We start from the raw sequence: 21132 nt of genomic DNA, 5'->3' as shown, positions 1-21132 counted from the left end.
GCAGACCGACCCCGTCTCTTGAACATGACACCAGAGTCCAAAGTCGTTTTCCGTATCCCGTACCCCGTACCCCGTTACCCGTTCGCCCTGTGCCACGTCCACGTCCTTGTCCTTGTCCGCCCCAGCTGCAAGTGACAGTAATTGTTTTATTGACATTGATTGACATCGCAGGGCAGCAGGAGGAGGCAGGGGGAGGCAGGATGGATGCAGGATGGAGGACGGTGGCTTATACTCTCGTAACCGTTGAAGGAGAAGAAGGAGGCAGCCAGGATTCAGCCAGCATTCAGCCAAGTCAAGCCAAAGACAAACTGCAATGCCAAATACGAATTTCAATCCCAATTTTTGTAGCCACACCCCTCTTATCTCCTCCTCCCCCCTGTCACCCTGCCCCTCTTATCCCACTCCTGGGCTGAAGCTCAAAAATGAGCAAAAGATTTCAATTTCATTTTGATGGATCGCATTTTCGTTGTGGGGCCAAAACGGCTTACAGCCCCAGACGAATGAATGAATGGATGGATGGACATGGACCGAAACGTAGTGCACTTTTTGGCTTTGGCTTTGGCTTCCCCTTCCCCTTCCCTCTCTCGCTCCCTGTCTTTCTTCGTTACTCTTACTCCCTTTCTCTCTCTGCTTTTCGCCATTGTTTACCCTTGTAAGCTGCTGATTAAACCATGCAATGCTCTCCGAGTGTTCTTTTCTTGTCCTTTCCTTTCCGGATTCCAGCTCCGGCTCCGGCTCCGGCTGCGGCTCCTTCTGTATGCCATGCCCCTTCTGGTGGCAGCAACACATCAATTGCGGGGCGTTGCAAGACAATGAATGTTGTGTTTCCATTGTGTACGTACGAAAGACAATTGTTTGATTTTCGATATGTTTTCGGTGGGGGGCCCCGAGGTGAGAGGACGGTTCTTTCACCAATTCTGCTTTCGTTTCTGTTTTCATTCAGAATTCAGAATCCAGAAGCCGAATGTTGATGCGGCTACGGAATAGTCCTCATGTAATGCACATCAATCCTGAAGCCAAAGGACTCAAAGTTATTGAAGTTTTCCCGTCATTCTGCTGACTCCTGCTCTCCTGCTCCTTCTGTATTTTCATTTCCATTTCCATTTGCTGTCATGGCAGCTCCTCCCGGACTCTAATTCTCCTCCCCATCCGCCCCATCCTTCCCATTCTTCCCTTGTTGTTCATATTAATTATGAAAGCGCATTTGCTGAACGGCAAATTTATTTGGCTTATATTTCGATTTCGGTTTTGTTTTTCCTCTTTCTCCCTTTTTCTCCTTTATTTTTCCCGCATTTCCTGGTTTTTTTCCGAATGTTCGTATTATTTTTGCTACCATTTGTGGGGATACTCGGGGGAGAGAAAGCGAATTGGATGTGAAATGTGATGCTTAATTAGTTTTTATGCTGCTCCTCCTGCTCCCGCTCCCGCTCCTGCTGCCACTGATGATGATTATGATGATCCTGATCCCGATGATGTTTCGTCCTCGGGGATGGGGTCGAGCCATAGATGACGTTTGCTTCAATCAGGCTTAGCCTGGATGAATGTTTGGCTGCTTTGGTTTTCCATCGAATTAAGCAGGAGTTTTGATTAATTTTTGGCAGGGAAATAATGGACGAAAAGTCCCATATTTGTGGGACAGTTTTTGTGGGATTTAATTGAATGAATTTTGAGTGGAGTTTTAATACTTGAAGAGGGATTTGCGGATGGTTTACCTGTAAATTATGTACTCAAATCTGCTTGCATCAAATTCATATTCACAGTCCAAACTGCGATACTGGAGGATAAATCCCTTAGGCAAAGATGTATCTTTCTCAGATGTCTTTCTTAAACATGATAATATTTTAGTAGTTTTGCAGGTATTTTTTCATATATTTTCTGGTATTATTTCTAGTATTTTTCTGGTTTCAAACCCAACTAAGAGAATAAACCTATTTCAAGGCCAAAATTGTTGAACTCTAGTAAAAACTCAAGTCATGTGAAGGGACATGAAAGCAAAGGAAAGGAATTAAGGAAATATCCAACCAATCCCTCTATCTCTTGGGCTGTTGCATTTCTAGGGTTCATGAAACTAATGTTTCTAAAACTGTGGGTGTCCCCCCTAGAACCAAAAACCTCTCAAATCGAGCCAAATTTCATTGTAAAATTCTGCTTAGTTTTGCAGCAGAAGAGCTAAGCACTCATTCTCAGGGTTAAATCAGTGAAACTCTTGCAAATCCCCGCACCAACAACTTACTTCGGGCAGTCAAAGTTCTCTATGCCCCTGAACGACACCTCCACCCTCGTGAAGCCAAGCTTTTGTGTGCTTATTTAAATTGTAGACACAGTTTTATTCCTTGGCAGCAAAATACTCGCACTCGCACTCTGACAGAAGCGAAGCAAAAATATCTGCAGTCGACAACAACTTTGGGGGCAGCACTGATAACGGACGGCAACAGGAAATGTCGAGAACAGGCAACAGCAACTGCAACAGCAACAGCAACAGCAACAACTGTAACTGCAGCTGCCACATGGGGCCAAAGGGAAAGTTGGAGAAAGGAGCCAAGGGAAAATGTGTGCTATGGTCAAGCAGCTGCTGGGCTGGTGCTGGGGAATAGGAAAAGGTGGTGGTGGGGGGGAAGAACACAAATGGAAACACTCTCGGCCAACGATAAAGTTGCAGTCTGGGCCCCGCCATAACTTGAGTGCATAAATCTTGGGCAGGTTTTGTGTGTGCCACAGACCCCTGTTTCCCGGCCTGAAGGCAGGCATGCAGCCAGGCAGCCAGGCAGCCAGACTGAAAGGCAGGCAGGCAGCACAAGGTGACATCTTTGGTGAGTGGCACGTGAAAGTAGCCAAAACTTCACTCCACTCCACTCTCTTTCATTCTCTCCCATGTCCAATGTCCAGACACTGCATAATAAATTGCAGCCGTAGTGTTATAAATATCCATGCTGCCCCCCAAGGCCGTACTCCACTGGGAGGAGGGGCGGTACGGCCATGCGGCTGCCGTCTGCTGATACGGATCTTCTTGGGGCAACAATTTCGCACATGACCAATGCACGAGGCGAAGGCAGATTAAAACAGCAAAACTGAAATGCTGACGCAGCTGATACTAAAAATGAGCAAAACAATAAAAACGTACGTCGGAGGAGAGTTTTTGGATTGACTTGGGGAAATACCCGTACCAAAGCAGAAGTAGATATACTCTTTTTTTGTGGAGCAGAAGAGCGGATGAAACTGAAAAGATTTGAGTATTGAACCCCGGTAAAGATCCACTTTGACAGATCTTTCTATAAAAAGCTCTGATATCATTTGGAAAACATTCCTCTGTTTCTCATTTTTGTTGAATATTAGGCCCTAATTTTTTTCGATTTTGTATGAACTTGGTATACTTATGGTATAGTAGATAGATACCGACTAGCGTTATCTGCAGTTTTAACAATCGCAAAACGAATCTTCATCTGTACAGATTTTACAGAATTATTCTTCCATCTTTCATGTCCATGAAATTTCTTCTTTCAAAATTCTATAAATTATTGCCGGAGCGTATTGTTAATGGTAGTTTTATAATGGTTCCAATCCAATAATTATTTGCTTTAACTGCTCATTAATTTAGTATCATTCCATTAAATATATTTTAAGAGCTGTCACACACTTTTGAAGATAGTCGTTATCCCCTTATCCACATCTGAGAGATGTACTGTATTTGTTGGTTCTGGCCACACTTTTTTGGCCAACGAGGCATAGACCTACGTTCAGAATATTGCATACTTGCAGGTGAAAGGCGGCAGAGCCACTAAAAAGTGTTAAATGGAAAACAATAATAATGCAGTGGGGCTCCAAGCCCTGCCCAAGCCACTGTCTGCACTGTCCGCAGAGTGGCCGTGGCGAGTGGACAAGCCCATTAAGAGGCAGTGGCATTGCCACACAGAGGCAGGCGGCGGGGCGGGCCTCAGTGCCACGAAATATGCGGCGACAACAATAAATTAATGCGATTTATTGCCGCGATAAGCCCGGGACAGTAGCCAGGGCCTATGGGAACCGGAACGTGGACTGTTACTGGGTGTCGAGGGTGCGTCGTCGTCGACGTTGTTGCCGTTGCCGTTGTTTCAGGCATCGTGTGTGGGCTTGCCCAGAATGTGATAGATAAGCAGCCCCATATCCACAGCGCCCACTCAATACCATTTCCAAGGGGGTGGCATGCAAAAATTTGTCCCCAGGCCTCGTCAAGTGAGTGGATATTTACGATGCAACGAGCCCCCCACACCCACCAGATGGCCCCAAAGAAGCAGGAGGTGGTTTCCTCCCTTAGATAAGCCGACTTACTTTACCATTTAATTAGGAACTCAACGGGCATTAGACGCCAAAAGTGTCTCGAGGCACGCCCCGTTGTCAAAATGCCTTTTTAATTAAAACCCGAAAAAAGGACAACAGAAAATAATAAGTACAGAACGGAACCACGGAACAACGGAACAACGGAAGAGCGGAAGGAATTTCCCCCGATCAAGTGATGTGTGAGAAGTCGATAGAGCGCGGGGCGCTAAATCACAATTGCAAACAGAAAGTGCGGCAGCCCCGCCCCCCCTGCACCAGGGGTGTCTGGCAGTCAAAAAACAAAACGGGAAAAAAGGAAACTGGGGAAGGAGAGATGCAAAACTCTGCCAGCAATTGGACTAGGCTTTTCCCCTTTGCGGAAAAGCTGCTCTGGAAAATCTTGTGTGAAAATTTGTTGAGCGTGCAAACTGCCAGCGACTCGTTGGCTGGGAAAACGGTAGCCGTGGTGGTGGGGATCGGTGTCTGGGATTGGTCTGGTCCAGGGGCAATAATTGCATGAAATGCCCAGAAAAATATTTTCGCTGAGTGCGGCACAAAACGTTTTACAGGCGGGTTCTACAGGGGGGATTGTAGGGCAGGGGCAGGGGGAGGTTGACGTCTGGTTAGTGGTAACTGGTCCCCGAGACCCAGACGCTAAGCTGCCACTAAATCACAACCCAAAGCCGCTGTTAAAACATGAGCCCGAGAACACCCCATGGCTGTGGTGGTTGCTGCTGCTGGTTTTTCCAGCCAGCAGTCGAGTCGAGTCGAGCCGGGTCGGTGGTTGCAACAGAACAGTCGCCGCCGGCAGGACACGTGCAACATTCTGCAGAAAGAGCGGGAGGCTATGGAGGCTGACTGACAGCAGCATCAGCAGGAGCCGGGCCAGGAGCAGGAGCAGGCCTTAGGCCGAGGAGAACTTCTGGGTAACTGACACTCCCCACAAGATTTGATTAGGGGAGATCGTCGTGGCGGCCAGGCCTCCGCTCTTGAGGCTCGTTAAACGCACACAAAAAAGTGATTCATACTCAGGAGGGGGTTCCTTCTCGGCAAAAGGGTTCCTTGATATAATGTATTAGATTTCAGACTGAGACCGTGCGACCCTTTTGCGCACTTGTTATTTGAATTCAATATATATTTTTTTGATACATTTAGTGGCTGGGAAGTAACCCTATTCGTGCATGAAATATAACATAATTTGATTGTAATATTCATGGAGGGCATCCCTTGAGAGAACCCCCACGCTTTTCAACCTTTTATGGAATATTTTATTAAGATTAAATGCAGCCTAAATAACACGGGGAATGCTTTGTCTGGGGAATCCTTTGCAGGTGTAAATGATAATCTGGTGGAATATTTGATGCGCTTTAGATACTGCAGGAACCAAAAAAAGATATCAGAATAGATATAATCACTAGAATCATTCGAAAGTGACAGATATTTCAGCATACGTTTTGGCATTAGGAAGAGAAGAAAGATAAGCCAAAAACCTAAAATGTGTGTACAATCTTATCCAATCTTTTGCTTCAATGATCTTCAGAACTTCTCAACCATTAGTAACATTTGAATACAGTTTTATTTGTTTTCTACATAAATGAGTTAGGATTCCTAACCTATACAATAGGTATAATCATACATACAAAAACAGATTAACGGGTAGGGACAGCGCCCTCATATTGCGACAGAAAGAGAGAGAGAGAAAGTTCTGTGTGCGTCCCGCATTTCGGTTATAAGTCCGTCACATTCCGTATGTCCACGCCCATTTCCTCAAAGCGGGTTGCATCATTCTCGAAATAGTCATCACCATCCTCGTCATCGGTATCGCACAACGGCTGACCCTGACCGTCTTTCGGCTGATTGCGCCGCAATAGCCTCGTTTTCCTCACTTTGCTGAAGGCCTTCTGGAATGCCACAGCCTTCTCGTTGCCGGGGGCGGACGCTGTCATTGGAATGATCCAGCGATAGGTGACATTTCCCACGCCAACAATCAGGACGATGGCCAGGAGGATGTACAGCATGATGAGGGCGGGATTGGCGGCGGAGTTGCCAGTGATGTCCATGTTTCCAGCAATGGCATTGGGATCCACTGTCCAAGAGATGCGGTTATTGATCCGCTCTGTAGTGGAAACTATTGAAAGAGGATTATGATATATTTCGTATGGCTATGAAGATTCTTACTTGGATTTGCCTGAGGAGAATTGACAGCGGCGGAAGTTGATTTTTGAGTGGATGTGGTTGTTGTTGAAGTTGTTGTCGTTGGTGCGATTGTTGTAGTCTTTGGCGTAGTGGCTGTTGTTGTAGTTTTTGGTGTTGTTGTTGTTGTAGTTTTTTGTGTTGTTGTTGTTCTTTTAGTCGTTGTAGTAAGTCTTCGTGTTGTTGTTGTCCTCTTTGTGGTTGTTGTTGTAGGCTTTCTTGTTGTTGTAGTTGTTGTACGTCTTGTGGTTGTTTTTGTTGTTGGTTTTGGTGTTGTTGTTGTGGTAGTAGTTGTACGTTTTGTTGTTGGCCTTGGTGTTGTTGTTGTTGTAGTTGTTGTTGTAGTTGTTGTTGTAGTTCGCTTTGTTGTTGGTTTTGGTGTTGTTGTTGTAGTCGTTGGTGTGGTTGTAGGCCTTCTGGTCGTTGTTGTTGTTGTAGTCACAACCTCTTCCGGAGTGGTGGCATCCGTCATCGCAACACACTCCTCGAAGTAATTGAGGCAGCAATTCTGCTGTTCTACGCAATCCTCATTGCACCCACAGCCGATGAGAATTCCATTCGCAGTGAAAACGTACGGGGTGGCCGGTCGGCCACACCTATTCGTGCAGTTCGCCATGTCAAAGACCATTGGCTCATCGCTTCTGTCCGGCGTGACGGTGGGCTCCGTGGTGGTCGTGTATTCACCCACACCACAGTCCCGGCCCGTCATCAGCCGAACATCATCGATGGCAATGTCGCCGAGCCGCGACCTGGCATCGGTGGCCGTGAAGATCACCTGGAAGTCCTCCTCCATCTCGTCAATGAAGATGGTGTGCTCCAGCCACTGGGTGCCCTGACTGCCAGTCATTTTCCATTTCGTGGAACTGCAAGCGAGAGAGAGAGGAAGTGGAAGTGGCAGAGAGAGAGAGGGAGAGTGAGAGAACGATGACGACGATCGTCGGGGCTTATCAAGAGTCGCTTCCGCTTCTCTGAGACTCACTTGTCCCTGTACGTAGACCACATGTCTTGGACGGGCAGGGAAAACGGCTTAACGGACACCACCAGGTTGTCCACGCCCGCGCCGTACATTAGGTAGTGGAACCGGAAGCAGCAGGCGGTCTTCAGACTGAGCTCCCGAGGATAGATGGGCGACATGAAGTGGTAGCTGCCAAAGGCCCCGCTCTTCGTCTCCATGAGCATGTAGTGGCCCCCGTAGCTATTCTGAATGGTGTGATCGTGCCGCGGACCCGTGCGGAACGAGTGGTGGTCGGCCACAGTGCTGATGCGCTTCCAGGGTTGCATGAATGTCTGCTCCGCCGACCAGCCGCATTGATCCTCGCTCTCAAAGTCGCACGAGTGATCCATTGCGTGGTTGCTGCGACGGCAGGTGCCCAATTCGGTGTTCCAGTGCGTCCCATTGCAGTAGGCGTTGCGACTGCCCACCAGCACGAAGCCATCATTGCAAACAGTGTAGGCCTTCAGGCCGTTGTTGGTGAAGCTATAGCTGTTCCCCTCCGAATTTAGCTCTGGGCAGCCCCGTTCTAGGTGGAGTAGTCCAAAGTATTAGCCAAAGTTTGGCACACTGGTACGGCCCTCCACTTACTCGCACAGAAGGGTCGCTCCCCTCGGAGCCGACCATCCGAGCCACAGGTCGAGATGGAACTGCCTTGCAGCGCATATCCGTAATCGCATCGAAAGCGGACGAAATTTCTATTCCGATTGGATATCGTGCCATGGTCCAGAGTAGCAGATCTCTCACAGCGCCCATCTGTGCCGCCTACGAGGATGAGGACCATCAGTCCCAGACCCAAGAGAAGTGCCATATTTCGTGCGGAAGATCAGTGACTGTTAAAGTTATAATGAAGACTGACCAGCGGTCGTTACTCGACCAAAGCCAGAGTTTATATTTATCAAGACATTGCCCGAGCTCTCTCTTTCACCCTGTTTTGCTCTCTTCTGGTGATAAAACATATTCCGATAACTAACTAAAGCGGCGCCTCCGACCCGACACTTCTGGCGGCTCTCGTTCTCGTACTCATTTGTTTTTATTCTAAGTGTTTTCTGGAATAACTCTTATGATAAGACCTTTTTGTAGTTGTCCGCTTAGTTATTCAGTGGTCAACAATTCGAATGAAAGAAACCTATGTATAGAACTTGTGGAAAAAAAGTTCCATTCAAGTGGAGATAGTAATCAGCAGCTAAGACCCCCTGGAATCGGCAATGCCATCATAATAGCGCCATTGTAGCATCTTAGCGTAATCCCAGTGATAGATAAAATCATCGTTTAGTTCATCCCCCACATTACATCGAGATAAAGCGATTGGCAGCGGCGGGGCTCTGTTGCAAGAGTCTGTTTTGGGTTCCATTCAAATGCAATTATGCGCATCTCCTGTGGCATCTCCTGCAGTAGGCAGTTGGCAGCAGGCAGGCGATGGAACTAAATAGTAGCATCTTCTTCCTGTCGCATGCCAACCTAAATTATGGCCATCTCCTGCAAAATAATTGCATTGCCCGGTCGAGAGACCTTCCTTCCTCCACTGTACGGGAGGAGGGAGAAAGGAGGAAGGAGGGAGGGTTGCCATCGTTTCTATCGCTGTGATTTATGTTTGCTTCCGCCTAAGTCCCAAACAACTCACAATCACGACTCTTCCTTCTACTTCTACCGCTCAGTCTCCCTTCTCTCCCTTTTCTCGCTTTCTCCGTGTCGAGATAATCAGTCAATATTGACAACTACTTATTGGCACTTCCGATGAGCGCGAAACGACGCTAAGGAGTACGGTCTGCGAATGGGTATGGGGATGAGTGCCACGTGACCGGAGGATCAGAAGGCACGTGGCCCGGGACCAACTGCAACCGAAACTGAAGCGAATTTCCATTCCTGCAATTCGAATTTCATTCATAATTACAATCAAGACCAGGCACCACAGCAGCAGAGAGTGAGACATTGAAAAGGGGATGGATGGATGGATGGAAGGTTTTCCTTATCGACAAGAAATTTATGTATCCAGGGCGTGTGTTCCCCTGTCTCAGGGCAGCCACTGGTCTCTGCTAGCTGGCTGGCTGGTTGGCCCTTTCTCTGATTTCTGGCTGCTTAAATATTTGCTCATTATTATGATTATTCTTTTATTTGTGGTGCTGCTGTTGGCTGCTGGCTGCTACTGTTGCTGGTGGTTTTAAAACTTCAATATTTGCGCTCAAATTACGCCTCTGGGAAAAAGGCCAGGGCCCAGAACCCCGAACCGGTACCTCGAGGTCTCCGGTTGCCAGGCAATGCCACAGGATGGTGGGAAAGTACTCTTAGGATTAGCGCTAGCAAATGAGCAGCTGTTGCCACGGCGAGTGGCCTCTTCCTGGACTTCCTCTTCCTCAGCCTCTGACTCTGCCTCTGCCTACAGGTAAAGCGCCAAAAAAGTGCCCTGGCAACGGGGATAATCAAATCAAATTGGGATATGCCTTGATTTTGCAATGATTTAACAGGAACGGAACTCAACAGGAGCTTATTTATTTTGCTGCTCTCCTTTCACCTTGCTGTGGCATGTGTCAGCGATGTAATTGGGTTTGGGGGTTGCGAAAAAAAGTTGGGGCTGCCAAAAGTTTATATGGGGATTTCGCGCCAAGAACTGCCACAGACACACACGTTTCGAGTTAACGCGATTAATGGAGGCGCCTCCGCACAGACAAAAGTTGAATATCCCTATGCCACAGAAGGAGGCTCCTCCAGTCAGGAGGAGGCAACTTCAAAGATTACGTCGATAATTAATAAAATTAAACACAAAAGCACTCAACTCCACACGGATAGCGACCGCAGACGAAGAGGACCCAGGACTGCCTCAGTCTCCGCCTCTGACCTCTGACCTGGCTTCTGGGGCCCTTCTTCTGTAACATTAGGCCGCCGCAGGCGTGCCAAGTCCGGCTCTGGTCAGCTTCTGGTCGCATTAATTACAAACCAATGACCGCAGAGACAGAGCGAGAGAGGGAGAGTGGGGATTGGGTATTGGGGGATGGGGTTGATTGGATGAATGTAGGATGAAGCCGAAGTCCCGACTGGCAATGAGGTGGCATCTATAAGGTGGCACGGCGGCACACTCATCGTGTCTTTAATTTGCGGTAATTTATGAAACTCATTATGCGCCTCTCGGCCACACAGTGCCACAGTTCCACAGTTGCACAGTCCGGAGTCCAACGAGCGTGCCCGCAACCGCAATATACAGAGAGAGGTTCAGTCGGTCCTGGAGACCTCTTGAAAAAGTTACCATCACGGTGGATGGTGGTCCGAAAGTTTTCGCGTAATTTCATTTAAAGTCCTCGAAAGTTGTTAGTGCTTCGCAAGTTGCAATTGTTGTCGGTCCGGGGGGGGGTTCGGGGTACGGGGTAAGGGGGCCCGGAATGTGGGATGTGAGGTCCTGGCATTAAGTTTGTGGTTCGTACTTTTGTGTTTCTCTGGCTGTCTGTTTTCCCCCTCCTCCCTTTTCCAGGGGCTCCTCCTAATGGCAGCAGTTCTCGCTCATTATCCTACTGATTTTTAGCACGAGTTTGTGCTTCTGCCCCTTTTGCCTCTGGGCCTGCCTCGCGATTCCACGAATTTGCACCTACACACATAAATGTGGCATAAATCCAATTAGGCGGCACCGGCAACGCTTTAATTGACGGTGGTTGCCGCCGCCTACGTGCTGGATGAGGCACCCTTGGTCATGCAGTGGAATGCCACCGCTCGAGGAGCGGCAAACGGGAAAAACGGGGGGGTTATAGAATGACGAATGGTTGTGAGCGGAGTAAATGAATTTCATATGCCGCTTTTGTTTGAGATATGAATGAATGACTGCGGCTGCTGGCGCATTGGTTTGGATTGGGGTTGGGGTTGGTGTTGGCGTTGGCGTTGGGATTTTGCACTGGTTTTGGTTTCGTTGGGTGGTTCGGAGTGCTCTGCTTATTCTGCACCTGGTGGTGGCCTACATTCTACAAAATCCATGTCATCGAGAGCATCTGGATTGAAGTGTTCTCACTTGGCTCTAATTCCAGCTGTTCTCATTATACCTTTGCAGACGTCGGTGTGGGATTTTGAACAGACAGGTAAACATTTCCGGAACCATGAGGTACACAGTAGTAGCCGGGCTCCCTCCGGCGGCTGTACCTGTTTGGGTGTTGCCGGATCGATACTGCATCCACGATCGCATGCATCGCGCATGTCTGCACGTTTAACGACACACGATGAACGACTTACGTGCTTCGCAGGTGCAGACATTACCGACATCCTGCTTTACCTTGAAGGCTTTGACCGGGTATGTTTTCTGGTTTCCCTCTATTCATCTTTTTCATTGACTATTTGTTCTTGGTTCTTATTCTTTTTTATGTTTATTCCCTCCAGCTTATTGGCCGAGACCCTTTCTGGCAACAACCGCGATCTCCTCCTCTTACCCCGCCAGGTAAAGTTACTAAGCTTTACTTATTGATTTACTTTATTTAACTCTTTCTTTTATTTTAGCAGATCGCACCTTCCGGAGGCCATGAATAGCTCTTGTTTAAGAAGGACCTAAGCCTGCCGACAGTCCACTCCATGCGAGCGGCTGACATCGGATTTGCATAAAATTACAATACTGGTTTTTTCTGTAGGCCATATCTCTGGTATCCGGCAGCCGATCTAGCCGTGGCATGTCTCTGCGTGCTCGGGAGAGTCCTGCCAATCGAATGCCATCCTAAAAAGGGACATCAATTTTCTCACGATTTTCGCAAAAAATCATGATGGTTACATCATTAAATTTGCCAAAAATCGGCCTCATTTTCGAAGTCGAGGTTTTGATGCCGTTCGACAGTCTGGATCCTCGTGATCCTAGGAAAGTTGGTCCTTGACCGATCTGGTCCTATATGCCTGAGATATAGCCTTACGAAGATGTGGATTAGCATAACATTACAATACTGGTTTTTTCTGTAGGCCATATCTCTGGTATCCGGCAGCCGATCTAGCCGTGGCATGTCTCTCCGTGCTCGGGAGAGTCCTGCCAATCGACTGCCATCCTAAAAAGGGACATCAATTTTCTCACGATTTTCGCAAAAAATCATGATGGTTACATCATTAAATTTGCCAAAAATCGGCCTCATTTTCGAAGTCGAGGTTTTGATGCCGTTCGACAGTCTGGATCCTCGCGATCCTAGGAGAGTTGGTCCTTGACCGATTTGGCCCCATTTCTCCGAGATATAGCCTTACGAAGCTGTGGATTTGCATAACATTACAATACTGGTTTTTTCTGTAGGCCATATCTCTGGTATCCGGCAGCCGATCTAGCCGTGGCATGTCTCTCCGTGCTCGGGAGAGTCCTGCCAATCGACTGCCATCCTAAAAAGGGACATCAATTTTCTCACGATTTTCGCAAAAAATCATGATGGTTAAATTTATCATCATTAAATCATTAAATTTGCCAAAAATCGGCCTCATTTTCGAAGTCGAGGTTTTGATGCCGTTCGACAGTCTGGATCCTCGCGATCATAGGAGAGTTGGTCCTTGACCGATTTGGCCCCATTTCTCCGAGATATAGCCTTCCGAAGATGTGGATTTGCATACCATTAAAATAGGCCATAGCCATGATTCCACTGCTGTGTACCTGAGTCGACAAGGTGGCGTGCCGTCCGCTGCAGCAGCGACCAGAGATCGACGACGAAATTGTTGGTTCACGCCCACGGGAAATAATGTCAGCAATCAAACGCTGGGCTATAGCTTTGAGACGCGTAAGTAAATCAGTATATATGTAATTGTGTATATATTTTAATATAAATCTTCCTTCACAGAGGACTTCTGTACCCTACACATTGCCACAAAAGGAGTCGTATCCGATTTCCCCCCGCCAGACGGAGTTCTATCCAGGCATTACCGAGACCCAACCAAGCCAGACAGAATTCATCGTCATCCCTCGACCTGGACATCGATAACAAGGACTTTGACTAGGACAACCAAGGGCAGAACACTCTAGATATATCGTGTTGTTGTTAGGTTTAAGGATATACACGTTTATATATTTAGATAGTAGACAAAAATGTTTTCCACTTGTTTAAATATTTATACTTAGCTAAGTTATGATGAATAAAACTTTTGAAAAATTATCCTTGCTGTTTTCTGATTGGGGGAAACTATCCCGATTGCAAAAAGGCGTGGCACGCCCAGATCGGTTCACAATTAGGGGAGAAAACGAAATCTTATTGATTGGGGAAAATGTCCTTGATCCTTGATAAGGACTCCATAAAATCAGGGACATTTTTTCGATCGCAGGAAGCCATCGCAAGGCCAATTCGGCCCACAAATAGCAGAGAAAACTATGTATGTATGGTTGGGGTTGTTGGAGTCCTTACGAAAGGATCAAGGAGATTTTTCTGATCACGGCGGGCCATGGGACGACCCGATCGGGCCCCAAATAAAAGAGAAAACAAGATATATATGTCTAGAGAAAATATCCTTGATCCTTGGTCCTTGATAAGGACTCCATTAAATCAGGGACATTTTTCCGAACTCAGGAAGCTATCGCACGCCCAGATCGGCCCACAAATAGCCGAGAACACTATATATGTATGGTTGGGGTTGTTGCAGTCCTTATCGAAGGATCAAGGACATTTTTCTGATTACGGGGGGCCGTCGCACGTCCCGATCGGGACCTAAATAAGGGAGAAAACAAGATAAATATGTCTGGAGTAAATATCCTTGATCCTTGGTCCTTGATAAGGACTCCATTAAATCAGGGACATTTTTCCGAACACAGGAAGCCGTCGCATGTCCCGATCGGGATTCAAATAACGGAGAAACAAATCTGGTTTGTAATTTGGTATTTTTGAAAATGTAGTTCAAGAATTCGCCGATAGTAGCGCCACCGTACAACATGGAAAAACTCGCGTCAAATGGCCAAAATCTGGATGGGATACCAGGCGAACAGAAATCAGCAGCAAGCAACTGTAGGAATTGAAAAAAATGGTGCATACTTTTGGGGGACCATTAATTTTAAAAAAATTCAGTTACCTTCTGCTGATTTCTGTTCGCCTGGTATCCCATCCAGATTTTGGCCATTTGACGCGAGTTTTTCCATGTTGTACGGTGGCGCTACTATCGGCGAATTCTTGAACTACATTTTCAAAAATACCAAATTACAAACCAGATTTGTTTCTCCGTTATTTGAATCCCGATCGGGACATGCGACGGCTTCCTGTGTTCGGAAAAATGTCCCTGATTTAATGGAGTCCTTATCAAGGACCAAGGATCAAGGATATTTACTCCAGACATATTTATCTTGTTTTCTCCCTTATTTAGGTCCCGATCGGGACGTGCGACGGCCCCCCGTAATCAGAAAAATGTCCTTCATCCTTCGATAAGGACTGCAACAACCCCAACCATACATATATAGTGTTCTCGGCTATTTGTGGGCCGATCTGGGCGTGCGATAGCTTCCTGAGTTCGGAAAAATGTCCCTGATTTAATGGAGTCCTTATCAAGGACCAAGGATCAAGGATATTTTCTCTAGACATATATATCTTGTTTTCTCTTTTATTTGGGGCCCGATCGGGTCGTCCCATGGCCCGCCGTGATCAGAAAAATCTCCTTGATCCTTTCGTAAGGACTCCAACAACCCCAACCATACATACATAGTTTTCTCTGCTATTTGTGGGCCGAATTGGCCTTGCGATGGCTTCCTGCGATCGAAAAAATGTCCCTGATTTTATGGAGTCCTTATCAAGGATCAAGGACATTTTCCCCAATCAATAAGATTTCGTTTTCTCCCCTAATTGTGAACCGATCTGGGCGTGCCACGCCTTTTTGCAATCGGGATAGTTTCCCCCAATCAGAAAACAGCAAGGATAATTTTTCAAAAGTTTTATTCATCATAACTTAGCTAAGTATAAATATTTAAACAAGTGGAAAACATTTTTGTCTACTATCTAAATATATAAACGTGTATATCCTTAAACCTAACAACAACACGATATATCTAGAGTGTTCTGCCCTTGGTTGTCCTAGTCAAAGTCCTTGTTATCGATGTCCAGGTCGAGGGATGACGATGAATTCTGTCTGGCTTGGTTGGGTCTCGGTAATGCCTGGATAGAACTCCGTCTGGCGGGGGGAAATCGGATACGACTCCTTTTGTGGCAATGTGTAGGGTACAGAAGTCCTCTGTGAAGGAAGATTTATATTAAAATATATACACAATTACATATATACTGATTTACTTACGCGTCTCAAAGCTATAGCCCAGCGTTTGATTGCTGACATTATTTCCCGTGGGCGTGAACCAACAATTTCGTCGTCGATCTCTGGTCGCTGCTGCAGCGGACGGCACGCCACCTTGTCGACTCAGGTACACAGCAGTGGAATCATGGCTATGGCCTATTTTAATGGTATGCAAATCCACATCTTCGGAAGGCTATATCTCGGAGAAATGGGGCCAAATCGGTCAAGGACCAACTCTCCTATGATCGCGAGGATCCAGACTGTCGAACGGCATCAAAACCTCGACTTCGAAAATGAGGCCGATTTTTGGCAAATTTAATGATGGTTACATCATGATTTTTTGCGAAAATCGTGAGAAAATTGATGTCCCTTTTTAGGATGGCAATCGATTGGCGGGACTCTCCCGAGCACGGAGAGACATGCCACGGCTAGATCGGCTGCCGGATACCAGAGATATGGCCTACAGAAAAAACCAGTATTGTAATGTTATGCAAATCCACAGCTTCGGAAGGCTATATCTCGGAGAAATGGGGCCAAATCGGTCAAGGACCAACTCTCCTAGGATCGCGAGGATCCAGACTGTCGAACGGCATCAAAACCTCGACTTCGAAAATGAGGCCGATTTTTGGCAAATTTAATGATGGTTACATCATGATGTTTTGCGAAAATCGTGAGAAAATTGATGTCCCTTTTTAGGATGGCAGTCGATTGGCAGGACTCTCCCGAGCCCGGAGAGATATGCCGCGCCCAGATCGGCTGCCGGATACCAGAGATATGGCCTACAGAAAAAACCAGTATTGTAATGTTATGCTAATCCACATCTTCGTAAGGCTATATCTCAGGCATATAGGACCAGATCGGTCAAGGACCAACTTTCCTAGGATCACGAGGATCCAGACTGTCGAACGGCATCAAAACCTCGACTTCGAAAATGAGGCCGATTTTTGGCAAATTTAATGATGTAACCATCATGATTTTTTGCGAAAATCGTGAGAAAATTGATGTCCCTTTTTAGGATGGCAGTCGATTGGCAGGACTCTCCCGAGCACGGAGAGACATGCCACGGCTAGATCGGCTGCCGGATACCAGAGATATGGCCTACAGAAAAAACCAGTAATTTAATGAATTTTCCAGTTGATCCGCCGCTATATACTCGAGATATATCAGAAATAGACTATATATATATCATACTTACATTTCAATTGAATATTCATTGAATTTTTAATAACTTTTCAGATCGCTAATCGAATTGATTACAACTTGTTAGCCAATTTGAGGGCTGGGTTGCCTGTGCCACACTGTCAATCCAAGGCGGCTCCACTCGGGCCCTGGCGCTGTCAGCGCTAGTCAAAGTGGCTGCCGTTTCTTACGCAAAACTGAAGAAGTGACATGAACAGGAAACCCAACAGCGGAGCCCGCTGGCCACGGGGGCGAGTGGGACTGGCTGGGACTGGCTGGGACTGGGAGCCACTGCGCTTGGCACTAAATTAAAATGTCAGTGTCGTGTTACTTCCGGCGCCAGAGTTGCCAGAGCAAGAGCCGAGCGACGTCGCCTGCATTGCCACTTAAGTCAAATTGCATGGCTATAAATTTGGTGCCAATCAACTTAAACATGGCACATTATGCAACGACTGCAGCTGCAGCTCCTCTGCTCTCTGGCCCTGGCCCTAGCCCACATTCCTTTCCGCAAAATCAAAACGCATGCCATTTAATTTAAATTCTTTTGTTTTGTGTTTTTTTTTTGATGTTTTGCTTTATTTTACCTTCGTTTTAAAACTGAATAAAAAAATATTGTATGTTTTGTTTCATGTGTGAGGACTGTACGTGAGAGTGTCTGACTGTACGCGTGTGTATGCATCATAAATATTTTAGCTAATGTTTTCTCTTTCGTTTTGTTGTGATGGGGTGGCTGGCAATTTGTTGAATTGAATCAGAAATCAGAAATGCATACAAAATAGTTAACAAAGTGTTTTATTATTTGAACAGCGCCCGAGGGCATAGCAATTCTGTTTCTGTGTCTCTGTTTGTTCATGCAGTTGCTGCTGCTGCTTTGCTGCCTGGATCTACATACATATACTCGTATTTTTATTCACTTCATTCATTCTTGTTTTTAAATGATGCCGCATGCCACAACAACATTGTGTCTGTCAGTCAAATTTCAAAATATCGTATACACTCGTGTGTATATTTTTGCTAAATAAAAAAGGTTTTGATTTTGTTTCTCTTTTTTTTTTGTTGGAAATATATTTTTAATGGATTTCGTTTCGTTTTTGTGGATGGGGAGGGGGAGGTGGAGGGGAAGGGGAAGGAGGGACTCTTGAAATGAAAATATTATGCTTTTTACTTATTTACAAATAATAAGTAGATGTATATGTATGTGTATATATATATATGTATGTATATATAATGTATATTCGCTTAACTTTTTTAAGAGTGTATAATTTATATAATAAAGATTCTCATTTCGTATTCTTTTTTGCTTAATTTATCCGTTTTCTGTGTGTTGCTTTTTTGCTTTTGTTCATTTAACGAGATTTTTTGTTTCTGAATTCGCTTTACTTTTTATTTTTTGTTTTTTGTGTGGCATTTGCTCTCTTAAACATTTGCTTACTAGTTAAATTCATTTTGAAATTGTTAAAATTAACTACAATTTAGTTTAAGTTGCCGCTGCTTGCTGCTTATTTACTTTTTGCAATTCAAGTAAATATATACAAATTACACATGTATTTACAATTAAATCTTAGCTACACAAAATGTTCCGCATCGTGTCTAACGTCTATCGTTAATCTTTTATCGTTTATCGTTTACCGTGTGTGTGTGTCAAAAAGTTGCAAAAAACACTTGAAGGGGAATTAATAAAACAACGCACAATGCACAAACAAAACATTTATATTGTTAACATAACTTAATGAATGAATGAATCGTTGTTAGATTGGATTGGATTGGATAGTAGGCTTAACAATAATTACAAATTATTTTAATATGATTATTAAAATTTTGAATTTCAACAAAAAGCTCGTCAGGATTCGAAACAATAATGGAAAACAGAACACAATCATTTTTTTTAAAATTAAATGCTACATTTTTTAAATTATATTAAAGTTTTCTTCGAATTGGAGGAGTTTGTTTTTGTGGTTTTCTATTTTTCAATTATTTGTAATAATCTTTTAAAGTTTTCTGTTTTAGTTTTTTGTTGTTATCATAGAACTTACTTAAAGCAACATATTTTTTACTTTTTTTTCTCAGATTTATTTAAAAATTTAAAACTAGTTTAAGGTAAGTTTTTCTTAACTTTTTTTTAAGTTTTTCTTGGTTTTTTTTTTGTTTTGTTTTTTTGTGGCAGGTCGTACTGTTTAAATATACTTTTCTTTTGTTGGAGAATCTGTGAGAAGAAAGCCCAGAACCAACGCGAATCACTTAAGGATTAATCCGTATCTGTATCTGTAGATCCCTAAGCCTAGGTGTGTGAGATTTTTCTTATGTTTTCTTTGAAATTTGAATTTGTTCTCATTTCAACATTGGATGCCTTAAAGTTTTACACGTTTCTCGTTTCTCGTTTCGCTCGCAAACTGGGACCTAGATCATAGACTGTACTATTAGCTAATATTTAAGACCTATTTGCTACCTGCTCGTCGATCGTAACATTAAGTGCTCGTCCAGTGGGTGATGTGTCTGTAACTGTAGCTGTAACTGTGTGTATCTGTGTATAGATCCGATAGATCCCATCTGGATATCTAGTGCTTATGCCTATGCCTGTCCATCATATGTATCTGCTAGGGTATGATGGAGGGGCCCGTATCGTATGGTATGGTATGGTATTTATATGTATATCATTCGTTGCCAATAAAACTCAACACACGTTCGTCGTATCCCTCAACTAAGCTTACATCAAAAATATATATTTATATTTAAATAAAAAAAAGTATTCAAAAATGGCCACTTTTCAAATTAGAATTTGAGTTCAAGAAGTTGAAGAAGTACAAAAATAATAAGACTCTTTTTTTCGATGATGATGATTATGAATGTTGTGTGTAAGGGTTTACGAGTAGATTCGATTCGATGGTATAGCATGTGTGTGAAGGATATAGAGATATAGATAGATATATTGAGTGCTGGATTTTGATGCCGGACTTCCTGCTTTGTTTTGCGTTTTTCTAGACAATGATCTCGCGTATGACGCGGCGATTCTTGGCATTCGGCGTTGTCGAGTACTCGCCCTCGAAACTGTCATCGTAGCTGAGGGACATGTGCTGTTGGGGTGGCAGGACCTCATCCTGTTCCATATGCTCCATATTATACGGATTCGGCAGGCCGCTTACGTCGTGATATGGTGAATCTGTACGAAGGGAAGAGACGGGAGAGAGAGAGAGAGAGAGAGAGTGGGAGAGTGGGAGAAAATTGTTTAAATTAGTTTCACAAAGTAAGCGGAAAATTGCCAAAATCATGCTCAAACAATTAAAAACAAAATGCTAATCAAAGAAAACCAAACCCAACGAAAAGTCGAAAAACAAACACACGGCGAGGCGAGTGTTTCGTGTGTGTGTGTGTGTGTGTGTGTGTGTGTAGGGTATATGGTGGGTGGTAGGGTATATGCTGTGTCAAAATCATAGCAAATTAAAAAACGTAGGCTCGAACGGAACGGAACGGAAAAAGTAACTCAAAAATCTCCGTCATCATCCTTCACGGTAATCGAATATTCGGCTCGTCCTTTTTGCTGACTTTTAGAAACTTACTTCAGCCTGCGCGCTCCGTTAGAGCGTAACATCCTGTATGATGTCCGCTGATGTTTCGTGATTCGTGGTTTAATTTATCAATTTCAATATTGTTTTTTTTTTGGTGGTGATTTTGCATGAGGCAAGACATGTGAGTGCGGGAGAATATTGGGAGAGAAATTGTAGAGAAAAGCCAAAAAGTTAGGGAAAAGTTGTCAAGTTCTTGATTGAAGTTGATGCGGCGGCTGCTGCTGGTGAGAAATGCTTAAGATGCTTAAGGACTAGCTTAAAATGAGGCCAAACACACGGTTACACCCATGCACACACAGGATACCCAGTTATGCAAGAGCCTGAAGGATGGGAATTATGCCAATTAGAAAGGTTTTCGCAGTTTCTGGTAAGAGTCTGGCTTCAGGGTTTGCTCTACGTTCAAGTTTGTTTTGTTTTCGTAGTTGTGAATGTCAAAATGCATTGCAAAATCCCTTGATTGACATGTAAAGATTAGTAAAAGCACTCCCCACAGCCCCCTAATTCAAGTTCAATAATTGACTGATCAAAACTCGTTCTCTTTCAGCTTTAAATTGTCCATTTAACTGTTGGGGATGTCGGTGATGTCCCCTCCAGCAATTGTTTTAATTTGTCAGTTGATTGCTTTTCCCCAAACGAGACAGAGAACTGCAATTATTGGTCCTCCCCTATCCAGTATCCCGAATTGTAATCGAATTAGAGGACAGGCTGGAAAGGACATCCACCTCG

General features: G+C 44.8%; 3 protein-coding genes across 4 annotated transcripts in view; 1 reads left to right on the top strand and 2 right to left on the bottom strand.

Moving 5' to 3' along the window:
• Positions 1–5871: 5871 nt before the first annotated feature.
• LOC113565709 lies at positions 5872–8297 on the bottom strand. The gene is made up of 4 exons (XM_026988618.1): positions 8069–8297; positions 7466–8006; positions 6525–7349; positions 5872–6423 (listed from the first exon to the last, which is right to left on the bottom strand). Exons 1-4 carry the CDS (start codon positions 8286–8288, stop codon positions 6021–6023), a joined length of 1989 nt encoding a protein of 662 aa, XP_026844419.1. The 5' UTR covers positions 8289–8297; the 3' UTR covers positions 5872–6020.
• A 3135-nt stretch (positions 8298–11432) lies between these two features.
• On the top strand, positions 11433–12231 carry LOC113565653. The gene is made up of 3 exons (XM_026988300.1): positions 11433–11744; positions 11831–11888; positions 11951–12231. The coding sequence occupies exons 1-3, from the start codon at positions 11433–11435 to the stop codon at positions 11971–11973; spliced, it is 393 nt and encodes a 130-aa protein (XP_026844101.1). The 3' UTR covers positions 11974–12231.
• Positions 12232–18967: 6736 nt separating this feature from the next.
• Positions 18968–21132, bottom strand: part of LOC6589277 (titin) — a 121476-nt gene continuing 119311 nt past the window's right edge. Inside the window, exons 8-9 of one of the 2 annotated variants that reach the window (XM_026989190.1) lie at positions 20398–20444; positions 19955–20000 (exon numbers count right to left, since the gene is read on the bottom strand). In XM_026989190.1, coding sequence (XP_026844991.1) covers positions 20416–20444 — 29 coding nt within the window. In that variant the 3' untranslated portion in view covers positions 19955–20000; positions 20398–20415. Of the gene's footprint in view, positions 20001–20397; positions 20445–21132 lie in introns of both variants that reach the window. The other variant, XM_026989189.1, reaches the window with a different exon arrangement.

Source organism: Drosophila persimilis, unplaced genomic scaffold (genome assembly GCF_003286085.1).
Source record: "Drosophila persimilis strain 14011-0111.01,24,50 unplaced genomic scaffold, DperRS2 tig00000191-arrow-pilon, whole genome shotgun sequence".
Classification (NCBI taxonomy): Eukaryota; Metazoa; Arthropoda; class Insecta; order Diptera; family Drosophilidae; genus Drosophila; species Drosophila persimilis.
This window is presented reverse-complemented; position numbering and strand designations above follow the sequence as displayed.